Here is a 16,935-nt window from a genome sequence, read left to right as displayed (position 1 = left end):
AACTAAAAAGCTTCTATACAGTGAGAGAGACAGTGCCCAACGCAAAGAGACCCTACAGAATGGGAGAAAATATTGGCACACCAAACATCTGATAAGGGATTGATATTGAAGATCTACAAAGCATCTATACAACTTCAATTTTTAAATAGGTATTTCTGATGTTGATTCTATTAAATTCAGAATTTGATGTGGTCCTTTCCATAGATTGTCATTCATTTTGCTGATTTTTTTCATTTGCTTTGCAGAAGGTTTTTATTTTGAAAGTTGTTGATATTTGCTTTTGTTGCTTCTGCTTTTGATGTCATTTCCAGAAAATGGTTGCCAAGACCAATGCCAAAAAGATTTTTCCTTTGATTTCTTTTAGGACTATAAAAATTTCAGGTCTAGTGTAAGTCTTTAATCTAATATGAGTTAATTTTTGTGAATGGCATAAGATTGGCGGTTCAGTTTTATTTTCTGCATGTGGTTAATCAGTTTTACTCATATCATTTGTTGAAGAGATTATAATTTCCCCATTGAGTATGCTTGACCCACATGTCAATATTAGTTGATTGTACATGTGGGAATGATTTTGGGTAAATTCCGTTCCTTTGATCTATGCGCTTATTTTTTAGTCTTTTAAAATTATTAGAGATTTGTAGTTTTGTTTGAAATCTGGCAGTGTGATAGTTCACGTGTGATGAGGTGGCAGGAGAGTCTTTCACTGTTGAATATTCTGTTAGTGTTTTTCTAATATATATTTTGTTATGTTGAGGTATATTTCTTTTTGTTGAGAATTTTTTTTAAAGATTTTTTTATTTATGCATACAAGAGCTGGGATACAGACCAGAGATGAGGGGGTGGGAGGACTCACTAGAGACAGAGTGGGGAACAGAACAGGCAGACTGACTGAAATACACGGCTGAGGGGAGCAGCAGATGAGGCAGGAGAGGTCTGCTGCGCCATGTGTGTTCTCTCTGGCTGGCTGGAGGTCAAACTTATGCTGCAGAGCCTGTGGGTTGCTTCATAGTGCGGTGCTTAACCCCTCCAAAGGGAGGCCCTTTGTTCAGAATTTTTCATGAAAGGATATTGAATTTGTTTTATGATTTTTCTGCATTTATTGAGGTGATCATATTATTTTTATCTTTTATTCAATTAATATGGGCATCACATTTATTGATTTGTGTATGTTGAACCATTCTTGCATAACAGGGTTAAACCTCACTTGATCATATTGTCTGATCTTTTTAATTGTTGCATTCAGTTTTCCATTATTTTGTTGATAATGTTTATATTTATATTTAAAAGGATTATTTACCTATATAATACCTTCATTGTCATGTCTTTATTTTGGCTGTGGTATTGGGGTAATGTTGACCTCATAAAATAAGTTTGGGAATATTTCATCCTTTTCTATTTGGGGGAAATATTACTTCTTTAAATGTTTTTGGTTTTTATTTACATTTCTTGGATGACAAGTGATGATGAACATTTTTCCTGAACCTGTTTTGGTCATCTGCATGATTTCTTTGGAGAAGTGTCTATTTAGACTTTCTGCCCATTTTTTTGGTGGGTTTTTTATTTCCTTTATTTGAGTTGTGCAAGGTTTTTGGAAATCTTGGATTTTGGCCCTTTGATAGATGTATGACGTTCAAATATCTCTCCCATTCAGTAGGGTATAGGATTTTGTTTTAATTGTAATTTCTTTTGTGAAACCATTTCATTTGATGCAATTCCATTCGTTTTGCATTTGTTTCCCTTCTCAAAAACCTATAAAATGCTGTAAATCAGTGTTACTTCACACACACAAACCACAAATAGATTAAAACTTAACAATGAAGCATGACATACCATGCAAACATTAGCTCATTAGTGTGTAGTCTCCATAAATTTCCCACCATGGCTCTTTGTGCTCTTTCCTCTAATTAGGGGATTTCTTAATTATAAAAAGAAATCTACACACTCTCAGAACAAATGATGATATATTTAACCATAAATGTTTTAAACTTTTATATAACAAAATAAATGGACAATAGAACATATATTTGAACATAGATTACAAGTGACATTATTGATTATGTGCAAGTTTTTACAAATGCTATATAAAAATGAAATGTTTTCATTTGCAACAATGTAGATGGAACTGGAAGGGGTTAAGTGAAGAGGAGAAAGAAGAATATCAGGTGATTTTACTCAAATATGGAAGATAGAGAAACAAAACATGGGAACAGCCAAAACTGAAGCAAACAATCCTACAAATATTACTGTATGATTCAGGCTAACAGGAGGGGAGCATGACCATAGAGGATAAGGGAGGAGGGGCCGCAATGGGCTTATGGGGGCTTTGGGTGTGGTGTGCATAGTTCATACATCTGAAGAGGTGTGAAAGATAGTGTACCTTTTTAAGTTTTATTCCAATGTTTGCTCAATAAAAAATAATATAATAGGGCCTCCCCTGGTGGCCCAGCGGTTGAGCGCTGGGCTGCGAAGTTGCCCGCAGCCTCTGCAGCACCGGTTCCATCCCTGGCCACAGGAGAGGGTCCCACATGGTGCACAGACCTCTCCTGCCACCCGCTGCTCTCCTCAGCAGTGTGCTTTGGTCCTCTGCCTGTTCTGCTCCCCACTCTGGCTCTGGTGAATTCTCTCACCCTCCTGCACTTCTGACTGTACCCAGTGCTTGTAAAAATAAATAAATTTTTAAAAAATATAATAAAGACATTTTTAAGTCTTAGTAATGTAAAAGGAAAGACAAAAAATTATATAGACAAACAATATGAATAAGCCACTGATGGGAGGCAAATCCAAATGCTTAATATGTAGAAAGATAGTAACACTCACTGGTGGTATGAAGAATATAGAAAAATGAAGAGACTACTACATTACTGATCAGAAGGAAAAACATTGAAAGTGTCTGTATATAGTGTATATGGAGAAACTATCCTTACTCATTACTTAGAATATGTGAGCTTTCCATATTCCAAAGCAATTTAGTATCATATATTCAAATTAAGATTTATATCCATTTTGATTTTGAAGTCCCATTCTGACACTCACCCCTATATAAATAAAAACATCCAAACTTAAGGGTTAACGTCTGTGTATTTATTGTTAAGGATTAGCATTTGTGTATTTATTGTTCATTATGTCAAACATTTAGAAGTAAAGGAAATACCCATAAAAAGATAGTTGTATAAATTATGGCACATTATTTCAATGGGATATTAGGCTACATTTGAAAGAATAATTTGGAACTGAAATATTTGACCTAGATTAATATGCCTGTAGTCTTGTAGTGTTAGAGAAGCTGTCATATTTAAAAGAAATTTTAAAAAGACAACAGCCGTGTATATGTAAAAATGAACCTGCATGTTTGTATATATATTTGTAAGTATACATGTGATTATATGAGCATAGAGAAAGTTATGAAAGGAAATATATTCTGTTAACTTGGGCTTCTGGATTGGGAGGTGATGTGGTTGGAACAAGAATAGAAATAGGGGAAAGGAGGGAGAAATAAAAAAGAAAAATAAATAAGGCTGGAGCACCATGAAGCATCATACATGAAATGATCTCATTTATGCATTTTCATAAAATCATACATGTTTTTATATATATAAGGGTTTAAAGTTAATTTTGAAATATTAAGTTCACACTCTTTGGTGAGCATACTTAAAATCACTTTTCACAAATTATTTTCAGAGTTTTAAAATAGAAACTAATGGACTACTGTTGATTTTAATGCACATCTATTTTCTGCTTCTTCATTTTACCCCCAGCTCATGTTAATTTGAATCCTGGAAACTAACAGTTAGAGATGGGCATGAGAAAAATCATGTGCATTTTCCATCAAGTAGACGCTTGGGTGAAGAAAGCATAGTGGGGTACTTTTGAATGGTTTGAAGATTTGGAGGATTTGGTGACTTTCTGAATCATTCAATCTTCCTTGGTATCACAGGTCAACTCTTCATCAATTCCCTAATTTCATATATGCAGTCCAATATGATAACTCAATTTGAATAGAGTTATAATTCAGCAAGCCATAAAATCTGAGTTTGGCTTAAGGTCATCTCTGGGCCACAAGCAATAAGGTTCGAAATTTCAGATTTGAACTTGTCTTGTTTGAAATTATCCTTGGATATTAATATTTTCATCCCCACCATACGAATGATAGCAGCAGTTTCTCAATAACTATAGCTTTATTCTTGGTGGGTGCATGAATTTTGGTGTTCACAGGTGGTATAGTATAAATTTGCCACTGAATGCCATAATGCACTCTATTTCTACCACATAGTATGACTAGAATATTTGCTATCTTTTGTGCCCCCTGGTATATTAAATAAAAAATTCACACATCTTACCAGGAGTAAGTGAAGGCTATAGTTCACTTTTAAATGCCAATTCCAGGGCCAGTTTGGATTCTTTAGCTCAGTCAAGATATTTTGAATTTAGTTCTTATTAGTTAAACAAAGTGATGTTTTATAGAGGACACCAGACTCCAGGAAGGTTTTTGTGAACAGATTCTGGACTGTGTTCAACCTGTTTGAAATTCCTATTCCTTATAATTTCAGGCAACTTTTCTGGTTCTTGGCTATACATTATAAAAAAAGAATTATTAATATTCCTTAGTGCCCACAAAGCTGTTGAGATAAGGAGTTTATATGTGAAAACACTTAAATTTGTTATTGTTAATTTGTCTGTAGAAAAACCTCATGTGAGGAAACACATTGGACAGGGTATCTCAGGAGATCGCAGTAGTAGGGAGACCTGTATAGTTTCTTATTAGGAGATAGGAGTAAAATGGGTGACCTTTTCTCAGTTACAAGACCACCCTGTGGTGAGCAGACTCAGAAGCTACTGCAGGGGAGTCCCACGGGCTAGCTAAAATGGAGAAATGTTGCTTTCTGTAAGCAAGAGAGAGCAGTTACTAAAGGAAGGGTCAAAATATACTGGGCAGGAAAAATAACAGAGGCACACACACACACACACACACAATTTCCCTTGGAGAAATTATCTGACCCACATCCCTTCCTTTGAATGGGGCTGACCATTAATCACCCTAAAACTAGAGCTTAGTGTTCTTCTGAATCATGTATTAAGATGCTGGCACATACATATCTTTTAATAGCTGTCATGACAGTAAAAAAAATTATGATTAATTTCCAGTTACCACATATCTTGTTCTGAGTAGCTTAGCTTTTTCTGGTCCTGTTTCTCTGTTCTGTTCACTACACAAAAGAGTTAATGTATCTTCTTAAGATTCTTCTCATGGCTGTCTTCACCTCCTTGTTCTGCAGACTGTAGATGAGAGGATTGAGCATGGGAGTGACCACAGTGTACTGCAAGGGGAAGATAACTTCTAGGGAGGAGCCTGAGATTGGCAAGAGGTAGCTGAGGAAGCCAGAGCCATAGAACAGGATCACAGTAGTGAGGTGGGAGGAGCAGGTGGAGAAAGCCTTGCTTCTGCCAGAAGTGGAGCTGATACTCATAATGGTGGAGACAATGCGGATATAAGAGAAGACGATCAAGATGAAAGTTCCAAAGAAATGCAAGACAGAGGAGCATAGGAGGAATATGAAGTTGATGGAGGTGTCAGAGCAAGACAGAGGGAAGAGAGAAGACAGTTCACAGCTGAAGTGGGGAATAATTTGGTCTTCACAGTAATCTAAGTTGACAGCCAGGAGTATATTGATGAGAGCATCAACAAAAGCAAGGAACCAAGAGCCCCATACCAGCCTGACACAGAGCTGATTGCTTATCACCTGGCTATAGAGCAGCGGGGAGCTGATGGCTACATAGCGGTCATAAGCCATCACAGCTAGCAGACAAGCTTCAGTGCCCCCAGTGGCAAACACAAAGAAGGCTTGAGCCAGGCAGCTCTCTACTAAGATGGTTTTGCTTTTAGAGAGTAGATTCTCCAGCATCTTAGTTACCGTGACAGATGAGTGGCAGAGGTCCAGGAAAGATAGTTGTCCCAAAAAGAAGTACATGGGTGTGTGAAGATGGGAATCAGATCTGATCACCAGCAGCATCACCAGGTTTCCCATCAAGGTCAGAAGGTAAATCACCAGAAACAACATGAAGAGAAGAATTTGGGCCTGAGGGTCAGCAGACAGCCCAAGGAGGATGAACTCACTGAACATGCTGTGGTTTCCCATAGTGATAAAGAGATTTACCCTGGGAACCCAAGACAGAAGAGATATCAAAACTCTCTTTGTGAATTCCAGTTACCCTAGAGCCTTAGCCTCTTACTCCTATATAACATGTCATGACTATACTGAAAACTATATTTATCTATTTTTAATCTAACTTCTTATTCATCATGATGATAATTTTAATATTCTTGTATGACAGTCCACTACATGGCATTACATATCATTCCCTATGTAATTCTGTGATTCATTATCTTATGCCCTACAGGGGCCTAAGATCATATAAATGTAAGAACATTTTATATACTCATTGGGAATAGAGAGATAATTTGTTAATGCAATAGAGTTAGAAGTTAATAGCAGAAGTGAAATCTTTGATGAAGGAAAAATGAATGAGATCCAGAGCACAAGTGGAATATTTTTCATAGGTGGAAGGAGGGGACATTTATCTATTGTAAGCATGGAAAGTAAAGAAAGTGGGGACTGTAGGCAGCTAAGCAGATTGATAGATTTTATAGTCGATTATGAGAGACTTTACAACTAATTGCTACAACATATTTGGTAAAATGTGAAGTGACATCATGAACAGAGTCCTTATTTATCAACCAATCAGCCTTTCTATTTATCTCTATATATAGCTATCTTTCTTTGTGTGTATAGTATGTATTTTCAGTGAGATGGTGGTGAGGGATTTTGATGATCTAAGAACACAAAACTTAGGCACCACAAGTGAAGGACTAATTTACTGAGGAAATACAGTAGGATCAACTGGTGATACGTTTGCCCATTTGAGATATGATATACAATTATCTCTAGTAGAATTTAGCTGATGAAGTAAATGTGTGAAGCAGATATCTGATTTTAAACATTTCCCCTCCCCCCTCCAGTAAACATGCAGTAACAAAGGAAAAAGAGTCAATGAAGTAAAGCATGCTCGCAAAGTGAATGAATTACAGAAACAGGCTGGGCAAGGAATTACATGGGAAACATGCAGATGATTGTGGCTTCTGTAGGGATATTAGGGAAAGGAAGTTGTAAGTTTTGTAGATCGTGGTTAGCCGGAAGAATGCTAGAATTTCAAATTTTGCAGGTATTGTAAGTGTTGATAGTGATAAGATGATGGTTGTTATTGTGGGAGTAGGTGACTACTGAGCTGGAAGACCCAGTCTCTGCCATGGAAGAAGACAAAGTCTTGGGAACTAAATTAGCATGGTTAAGTTTTTTTTATATTTTTAAACATTTTACTCCATTTTCTTCAATGGAGACTAGTTTTTTAAATTTAAATAAAATTTAAAGAAAAAAAATTAGCTCAGGGTAATTAGGTGAGTGATAACACTAAGTGTGCGGTTATGAGAAGTAACTACTTGCATTTGATCTGAAAAGTTGGAAACAGATGATATCTGGTCATATAGTCCATACCGTGCTAAAACTCTTCTAATAGTTTTATGACCAGGCAGCCCTATCAATATCTCAACCAGTTTTGGCAATTTACCTGGTGCCTGAGTCCACAGTTTCACACTCTGAAATTTGCCCATCTCCTCCTGCTTTGTCCTGATACCCTTGATATGTAAACTCAGACTCAAGATCATTATTCTAAGATGCCGTCCAAGTATGACCCATCCTGGTCTTTCCTTCTGACTCAAGACAACTATGTTCAGTTGATCAAAAGGAATTAGGGGGTATATTTTCCCTTGCCTATTATCCAAATACCAACTGACTGAGTTCAATTACCTGTCTGAATAACCAGTAGCACAAGGTGGTGGCAACAATTCTTTGAGATCCAGTGACAAAATACTCATATCCAGGAAAAATTATTCAACTTGTTATTTTTGAGAACCCTGTAGTAGAGCAGAATTGGGAAGAAGTCAACTGAAGAGTATTATTTATAGTTAAATGTATGCTGGCAAGAAAAGATGACTCTATATATTATTATTTCAGTATGTGCTTATTTATGTCCAGTTATCTGAGTAATGCATTATGAAAATAATGGTTAAGTATTTCATATTTCACTCATTAGTTTAGATCTGATCAGTGTCCACTCAGGTTTCCGGTGGGCAGATTTCCACAAAATCCAGAGGTTTGGGTGAAGCAGCTGTTAGAGAGTGGAACTCAGGGTGTGGAAGGAAGAAATTGCTATGTCTCTGTAACATGATTTCAGGGCAGTACAAACAAAAGCACTTTTTAAATCCAAAAGATAATTGCAACAAAGTGAAAGATGGGATAAACTTGCATAATATATTTGCACTCAAAAATACAGTGACAGGAAGAAAAGTTACCATCCAGGGGATTGTTACACAGAAATAGAATTCATTTCTCTTTAGTTATTGGTAAAATGTCAGGATTCCCTCAAAATATCTAAATAAGTAAAATAATTAAAATAAATCATTTGACTGTGGGTGATGAATAAAATATCACCATTAGTGATTTCTTTCTTCTGCTGTTTCTAAACATAAAATGTCAAAAACTTTGGAAAGTATAACACAGTAGTTTTGCGGTCATATATCAATATTATTAGATGAGAATTAATTGGATTTCATCCAAAGGAAAAGCAGCTAAGGACTGTTCACTGTAGAATGAAATATGAATTTATTTCATAATGTTGATCAGAAAGCATTAGCAGAAAACATTAATATATGTTTGAATTAGTGGGAAGCAGGAAAAGCATGTGATCCAGTATTTTGTTGAATTTTGGAAGACAAATATGATCACAAAGGACCTTGAAGCCTTGGAGGCACCTGGTATGAAAAAACTAAAACCAGAGCAATGGGGTATTGGAGACAGACATTATCTATGTAATAAATTTTGCCCAGATATTGCTTGGATCTTGCCCATCTATCTTGGGATTAGACCACTTGAAGATTATTTTAATGACAGGTAAAACAACATTTTGAAGGTCATAAAATTGTAGTTGATGAGGAGGCAATTTAAAACATGAGAAGTGAAAATCTCCTAATGTCCTATCATATTCCTGTGTGTGCTGCTCTCAAAGGATGGACTCAGCTTCTCCAAGATAAAATACAGACTTTATGCCTGAAACTCAATAGATAGAGCAGAATGTTGCAATTTAGAAACAGATGTATGTGCTTTGTAATCCAATTATTTCACTTACTATCAGTCTCTCTTTTGTAATATTGTTTAATCTTTTAAATTATAATTTCTTCACCTCTAAATTGAGTAAATTTGGGGGAAATAATATATATCTTATATTGGGGAGGATTGAATTAGCTTATTCATAAAGAACTGGAAACAGGGTTTCTAGTTTCTTGTAATTGTGAATGCATCACAGGAAAAAAGGAAATAGGAAAGTGATAAGTGGTGTGTCAGTGGAGCACAATAGAGCATATTAGCAAAGGGATAATATAAGGCTGTATTGCAGAAGAACTGTCTCTTCGCCTGGAGACTATCTGGCCTGAGAACAATAAGGAGATGAAAAGCTTCAAAGAGATGTCAAGTCTCTTAGAAAGCAGGAAGAGAGGAAAGGAGTGAAACAAACAAACAAACAAACAAACAAAAGCTCCTCAAGGAATAAGTTAGGAGGGGACAAAAACATCGGAGGATTCAGTAGAGTCTTATCATACTTTTGACTTCTCCTGTCAGAGACTATATTCTGGAACTTTGAGTTGACAGGTGAAGAGATCGCGGATCAGGATATTGTCATTTAAGAATATGTACCATAACTTCTCAATTATAGGAATAGATATAATTTTCTTTCTAGGAGGATGAGAAAGAGAGAATAAAAATAAAAAAAAAAGAACACATTAGCCCAGGCTCTAAAAAGTATTTCACTTGCAGAGAAAGTGCTCAGAATCTTACTGTACTCTTACCCCTTCTGGTTTTGAAGAAAAGGCATAAGAAACACCTTGAAAATGTCAAATTCTGGACAGGTCACTGCTATATTAATTTCTCTCATATTGTGTCAAGTTTGATCTGAGTCAAAAACTGATATACATCATTGGTTTACACAAATCCTTTATAACCCTAAATATTTTGCTGATAAATTTTTGAACAAAGGACTCTGATGGCCAGCCAATCAGAAGGGCAGTTGTTTTAGGTTGAACTAAGGAGCTCAGGGGACTTTCTCAATAATCTATATTCTTGGCAATTATAGCATGAATCAGGATTCTAGACTCATTTGCTAAGAAGCTTGAACTTTTAAAAAAGACCTCAGGGATTTTCTCATGTGACTTTTCAACTTGAGAATTAAAGCAATCAGCTTGAATTCAGATGAGCTTTCCTGATAGTCTACTGGGAACTGAAGAGAGGCAAAGGTAGATAAAAAGAATTTTGACTTGTGAAGAAAAACCAGAAATTTCCCTTAGGGATACACAGGTCATATGGAAAATTCACTTTGGGATATGAAAAGACACTCATAACTAACCTCCAGATTATCTTTTTCCGTGTGTGTATGAGATAGGCTTATTTATTCATTAGGATTTATTATTATTATTATTTTTTAAACAATTGTTTTTTTTTAAAGATTTATGTATTTATTTATACAAGCACTGGGTATAGTCAGAAGCGCGGGAGGGTGAGAGAACTCACCAGAGCGGGGAGCAGAGCAGGCAGAAGGACCGAAGTGCACTGCTGAGGGGAGCAGCGGGCGCGGCAGGAGGGGTCCGCAGGCCACATGGGACCCTCCTCCGGTGGCCAGGGAGCAGCCGGGGATCAAACCGGTGCTACAGAGGCTGCAGGCAGCTTCGCAACCCAGCGCTCAACCGCTGCGCCACCAGGGAGGCCCCATTAGGATTTATTATTAATCAATATTAATTTTATTCAAGTGAGATATGATTAAAAATATTAGTTTATTATTCAATAATAGATGGTCATGGTAAAGTACATATGATCAGTTCATATGATCTATTCTTATCTTACCTCATAAGCTAGCTGGAAAGAAAAGTTCATTATTTAAGAGACCTGGTCTAACTACACCTAATAAGTAGAAAATATTCATAGAATCCTGTCTGCTGGTCCTATTAAGTGAAAGAATAGCAATGCCATTTTTGGATGCCAAGAAATTACTATTGTCCCTAAGGCCAGTATCAAGTAATTATCAAGTGTTTTCCATAATTCCTTTTTCCTGTGAGTTACCTGGATAAAAGGTCGCAGTAGGTCTGGGATAAAGGTACAAGATATTTATATAAAGTTATTCAATGCATGTAATATCATTTATACTAGCAAACAAATTTGAAAACAACCCAAATATCCATCAGAATATTCTTGGTAGAATCAACTAATGCACATATGCAAAATGGTGTACTTTCAAGCTGGAAGGAACAATGGGGCGATCTCTATGTGTTAGCTTGGAGTGATATCAGGATACATTGCCAACTAAAGAGAATTGCATGGTGGCCTAATAGTATGCCAGCTTCTGAGTGGCATATGTACCCCACATGCACACACGCATCTGTGTCTATCCATATATAAAATTTAGTTTTAACAGAAGAAACATCAGAAGTATAAAATAAAAATTAATAAAAACGATTACATATAGGGAGAGAAAGAAAACCAACAAGGAGAGCAACAGAATGAATGAGATTCTGTTTTGAATATACCTTGTATAGTTTTGACTTCCGAATAATGTTTTACAAAATTAAAAAAATGAAATTAAAAATTCTAAACTTAAAAACAACTAAAACAAACAAGCCTAGCTCTACATCAAAGTGGTGATATAACCACCCTAGAAAAGAATCATTTCAATTAATATTAGATTATAGAATTTCTACTGGGCTTCTTCAGTGAGAGAGATGTTTCATTCAGTAGTTTCATTGTTAGTAAAAATATTGGTACTGTTTTCTGACATTATATATATAAAATATATTTAAAGGATAAAATAGATATACTAACATTGTTAGGAATGTCAATTTAGTACAAGAGTAATGTGACATAATATAAAATCAAGAATTAACAATTTTTGCAATCTGAAGTAGTTATGAACTTGTCACATATTTTTCTGCTGTTGAAGGCCCTGTCCATTAAAAAAAAAAAAAAACAGAGGTAGTGATAAAGCAGTAATTATCACTTGTGGCATCCTGAGTTTGTTTTCCAAATACTTTTTAAAGAACCAGGATTCTTTAGAAAAATGTCTGATTATCAGTCTGGGCATAAAATGCATACAAAAACTTTGGGATGTTTTTGGTGAGAAAAATGTAAGGAAGACATCAAAGGCTATTATCAAAGGACACAGTAATCTACACATAGGCAAAGAATAGAATATCTCAGTCAAGAGCAATGGCTGAGATTAATCAAAATGCATTGAATACATTAAGAGACATGATTTAATGACGGTGCACATTCAATTAACGAACTGATTAAAAAAAGAGGAAGAAAAATTTCATTGGGTTTCAATAATGGAGGTGACACTGAAAATTTATAATTAAAGGAAATGAAATAAAGTAGTTTTCATGTCTTCTAATATGAATTATGTTTCAGGACAATCAAAGAAATTCTAATAGATACAAGAACTTACTTTTATTTACATGAATTGCAGTTATAATGCAGAAGGAATGATAACTAGAATATTGGCATTTTGAAACTTCTAACGAATTTACCACTTCAGGTAATGATTATCAGTGAGTTGTATCTTTGAGTATCACCTTTAAATAACAGAAGGTTGGAAACTTTACAATGAGGGGATAAGGTTTTTATCACTTACATCCACTGATAAATCCTGTCATCCAAAAACAAAAGTGGGATGACCTTTTTTATATTTACCTTGCAATACCCCATGAAGCACACAACTCCACTTACAGAGTGTTTTTAAGAAAGAACTCAGTCTTTTTTCAAGACAAAATGTAGGCTAGAAGGACAAAATAAGTAACAAAACAAGGAAGCAAATCACCTAAATTTGAAACAGGAAAGTTGTTCCAACAAATTGATGCAGTAGCAGTTTTCAAATCTGCTCAGAAACTGTAAAGATGCCTGCTTGCATTGTGCAGTAAACTTGTTTAAGCATACTTGACAGCCTGGATCTGAGGCTCTCCTTTTGAGTAGGATCTCCTGTCTCCCTCACCTTCTCTAGCCTCTGCTTTTGCCCTCTGGAATATTCCTTATCCATTATCCTTCATAGTCACATCTAAGATGAGCACTGGAGAGAATGTCCTTAGTAGCTGCATAGTTCTCATTGCCTGCCTTTTATTGGTGTTTCAAACCTAGAGTTTTCTTTTCTTTTTTTTTTTTCTTTTTTAAAGATTTATTTATTTATTTATTTATACAAGAACTGAGGTACAGGCCAGATGCGCAGGAGGGTGAGAGGATTCACCAGAGACAGAGTGGGGAACAGAACAGGCAGACTGACTGAAGTACACTGCTGAGGGGAGCAGCAGGCGAGACAGGAGAGGTCTGCTTCGCCATGTGGGACCCTCACCGGCAGGCCAGGATCTAACCAGTGCTGCAGAGGCTGCAGACAGCTTCACAGCGCTGAGCTCAACTGCCTGTTCCACCAGGGGAGGCCCCCTAGAGTTTTCTTTCAGTATTAGTGTAATGACCTCATAAAATATTTTTGGAAGAATTTTTCTTTCTTGGTTATTAGAAAGAGTCTGAGCAAGTATTAGTTCGTCTTTGAAAGTTTTGTAGAAGTAACTTGTGAAGCCATCTGGTTGTGGGCTTTTGGGGCGGGGGTAGGTGAGTTTTGATTACTGTTTCTGTTTTCTTGGTTGTGATTGGTTTAAGGATTCAATTTCTTCCCTGTTCAGTCTCTAATGATTGCATAATTCTAAGAATCTGTCCATTTCATCTAAGTTGTTGAATTTATTTGCATATAAATGTTTAGGGTAATCTCTATTGTTCTCTGAATTTCGATAGTGTTTGTTGTAACTTCTTTTTCATTTTTGATACTATTTATTTGAGTATTCTCCCTCTTTTTCTTAAGACTCAAACATCTAGTATATGCTCGGTAAAGTGACCAAATTAGAAAGGCTACTGAAGAATCATGCTTGAAATTCCTACAATTAAAGCCACAGAGATCTAACATTATGTTAATGTGCTGCAAAGTCAACTGGTTGAGGAGAAAAGTCCAACCAAAAATTTTCCCTTCACACTTTAACAACTCCCTGGACCATTCAGGAGTGATGAGTAACCAGCTTGTGGCGCACATTATGTCACACCTCACCACCAACACGACTGTCTTGTGAGATCTTCAGCTAACATAGAGGTGCATTAAGGCCATATTTTCACAAAGTGGTCTAAAAAAGGCACCTGACTACATCTGAGAAAAGAAAGCAAGCAGTGTAAAAAAAATGAACAATGATGTAAAATATATAAATATATATAATATATATAAATATAAATAAAATATAAATATATTTATATATATAATATATGTAATATATGTCAAAAAAAGGGCAACTGAAGTTTGATCACAGAAATAGAAAACACACCTGGAATTACTGAACTGCTTGGTTCTCTTGGTGTGATTATAAAATATACTAGAATATTTAATTTTTAGAATTAGAATTTAATTTTAATTTTTAGATTTACAAACTTAAAGAGCATGTGAATGCATTTACTTCACAAATATAGGCCAGAGTGCGTTTTAAAAGTGCTGTGATTTTTTGCAAGTATTCTATTGATTGAATTTCTTTTGTTTATTGTTTTATATTGACATCACAAGTCAAGCACAGTGCCAGCAGTAGATATGTTTATGCTGACAATAATTCTAAATGCTGTTGTGAAGACACTAGAAGACTAATGATGAATACATACTATATGCTACATAGTCAGTTTCCACTTTATTTCTGGGTTTTATAAATGCATAATGACAGGGGCAAATTACGAAACAAGGCCCAGGAAATGTGTTCTTTTTGCTGTGTATGCATTTCTTAAAGATATTATTTTATAATGTTGATAGTTAAGGAAACAATGACAATCCATAAAATTATATAAAGCAAAATAAATTTATAACTTGATACAAGATTTACTTTTTTCTCTTTTTTTTTAAATTTTTTTTTTAATTTTTGGGTTACCTTTTTGCACCTCTATATGTGCACATGTCCCATTCATCCTCCACCGAAGCATGCATGCCAGTATTCCCTCTGCCTACTTCCCCAACCCATTTCCACCACCCCCCCTTGTTCCCTCTGGTAACCATTTTATTCTTTCACTAAGTCCAAGATTTATTCCTGTTGTATTTTGCCTTTGTATGTTTTTTTGTTATATCTATCTACAGATGAATGAAGCCATCCTATATCTATTTTTAACTTTCTCACTTATATCATGTAACATAATCACCTCAAAATCCATCCACTTTGTCCCAAAAGCTAGCATTACTTTTTTTTCATCACTTTATATATTCCCTTAAGTATATATCCCACAATTTCTTTACCCAGTTGTCTGTTGACAGGAACTGAGGTTGGTTCCATGACATGGCAACTGTGGACAGTGCTGCAATACAAAGGAGTACATACATTTTTTTTTTATCGTAAAGTTTTTGTATTTTTAGAATAAATACCTAATAGAGGTATTACAGGATCATACAGAATTTCCATTTTTATTTTCTTACAAAACTCCATGCTATTTTCCAAAGGCTGCACCAAATTGGATTCCTACCAACGGTGGGTGAAAGTTGCTTTTTTGCAACATCCTCACTGACATTTTTGATTCCATTCTTTTCGATATGAGCTATTCCCCTAGGGGTGAAGTGATAGCTCATTGTGTATTTGATTTGCTTTTTCTTTATAAGGACAGTTGAGCAATTTTTCATGTCATTAGGCCATCTGAATATCTTCTTTAGAGAAGTTATTATTTTTTAAAAATATTATTTTAAAAATATTATTTTTTTAAAAAATTATTATTTATTATAAATTATTATTACTTTAAAATTATTATTTTATTAATTTATTATTTGTTGTTATTATTTTTAAATTTTTTGTTGTGAAATTGTATATGAACTTTGTCAGTTTTAGAGATTAGCCCCTTCTGAGATGTGTGATGTGCAAATATTTTTTTCCCTTTCTGTGGGATGCCTTTTTGTCTTTGTGGTGGTTTCTTTTGAGGTTCAAAAAAACTTATCTCTTATCTCTTTTTTTCCCACTTTTAAAATTTTAAATATTTTATTTTATATAATTCTTACATCATTTTTCATTTTTGCACAATGTACACATTTTCATTTTAGTTATAGTCCCCATAAAAATTGCACCCCCTTTATTTTGACATTCATCCTTCTTCTCCCCACCCAACCTCCTAGGCTGTATGTCTCTGGTTTATAGTTGCTTGTTGTTTGTTGATTTTTATTTATTATAATTCATCTTTTTCCTGGTCCCTTATTTAGGTTTTCTAAATTCCTGCTATGAGTAAGATCATCTGTTATTTTTCTTCATCTTTCTGGCTTATTTTGCTGAGCATGATCCCCTCTTGCTCCATCCATGTTGCTGCAAATTGCACGAATTTGTCTTTTTTGATCGCTGAGTAATAATATTCCATTGTGTATATGTACCACATCTTCTTGATCCAGTCATCTATTTTTGGGCATTTGGGTTGTTTCCATAGCTTAGCTATCGTAAATAGTGCTGCTATAAACATAGGGGTGCAAATGCCCTTTGGAATTAATGTGTCTGCGTTATTTGGGTCAATACCTAGGAGTGGAATTGCTGGATCATATGGAAGCTCTATCTTTAGTAGGTTGAGGAATCTCCACACAGCTCTCCATAGTGGTTGGACCAGTTTGCATTCCCACCAGTTTTCTCCACACCCTCGCCAACATTTGTTGTTGCTAGTTTTTTTAATATGTGCCATTCTCACTGGTGTAAGGTGGTATCTCATTGTAGTTTTGATTTGCATTTCCCTGATTACAAGTGATGCTGAACATTTTTTC

At 35.3% G+C, this 16,935-nt stretch overlaps 1 protein-coding gene across 1 annotated transcript; it reads right to left on the bottom strand.

The window, feature by feature from the left end:
• Positions 1-5,204: 5,204 nt before the first annotated feature.
• LOC311185368 (olfactory receptor 8S1-like) lies at positions 5,205-6,134 on the bottom strand (the record flags this gene model as incomplete). Its single annotated transcript, XM_084256001.1, has 1 exon — positions 5,205-6,134. One exon carries the CDS (start codon positions 6,132-6,134, stop codon positions 5,205-5,207), a length of 930 nt encoding a protein of 309 aa, XP_084112127.1.
• Between the last annotated feature and the right edge of the window lie 10,801 nt (positions 6,135-16,935).

This window comes from Talpa europaea, assembly GCF_964194135.1.
Source record: "Talpa europaea genome assembly, chromosome: 15".
Taxonomy (NCBI): domain Eukaryota; kingdom Metazoa; phylum Chordata; class Mammalia; order Eulipotyphla; family Talpidae; genus Talpa; species Talpa europaea.
The sequence above is the reverse complement of the archived record's forward strand: the minus strand, read 5'-3'. Positions and strand labels throughout refer to the sequence as shown.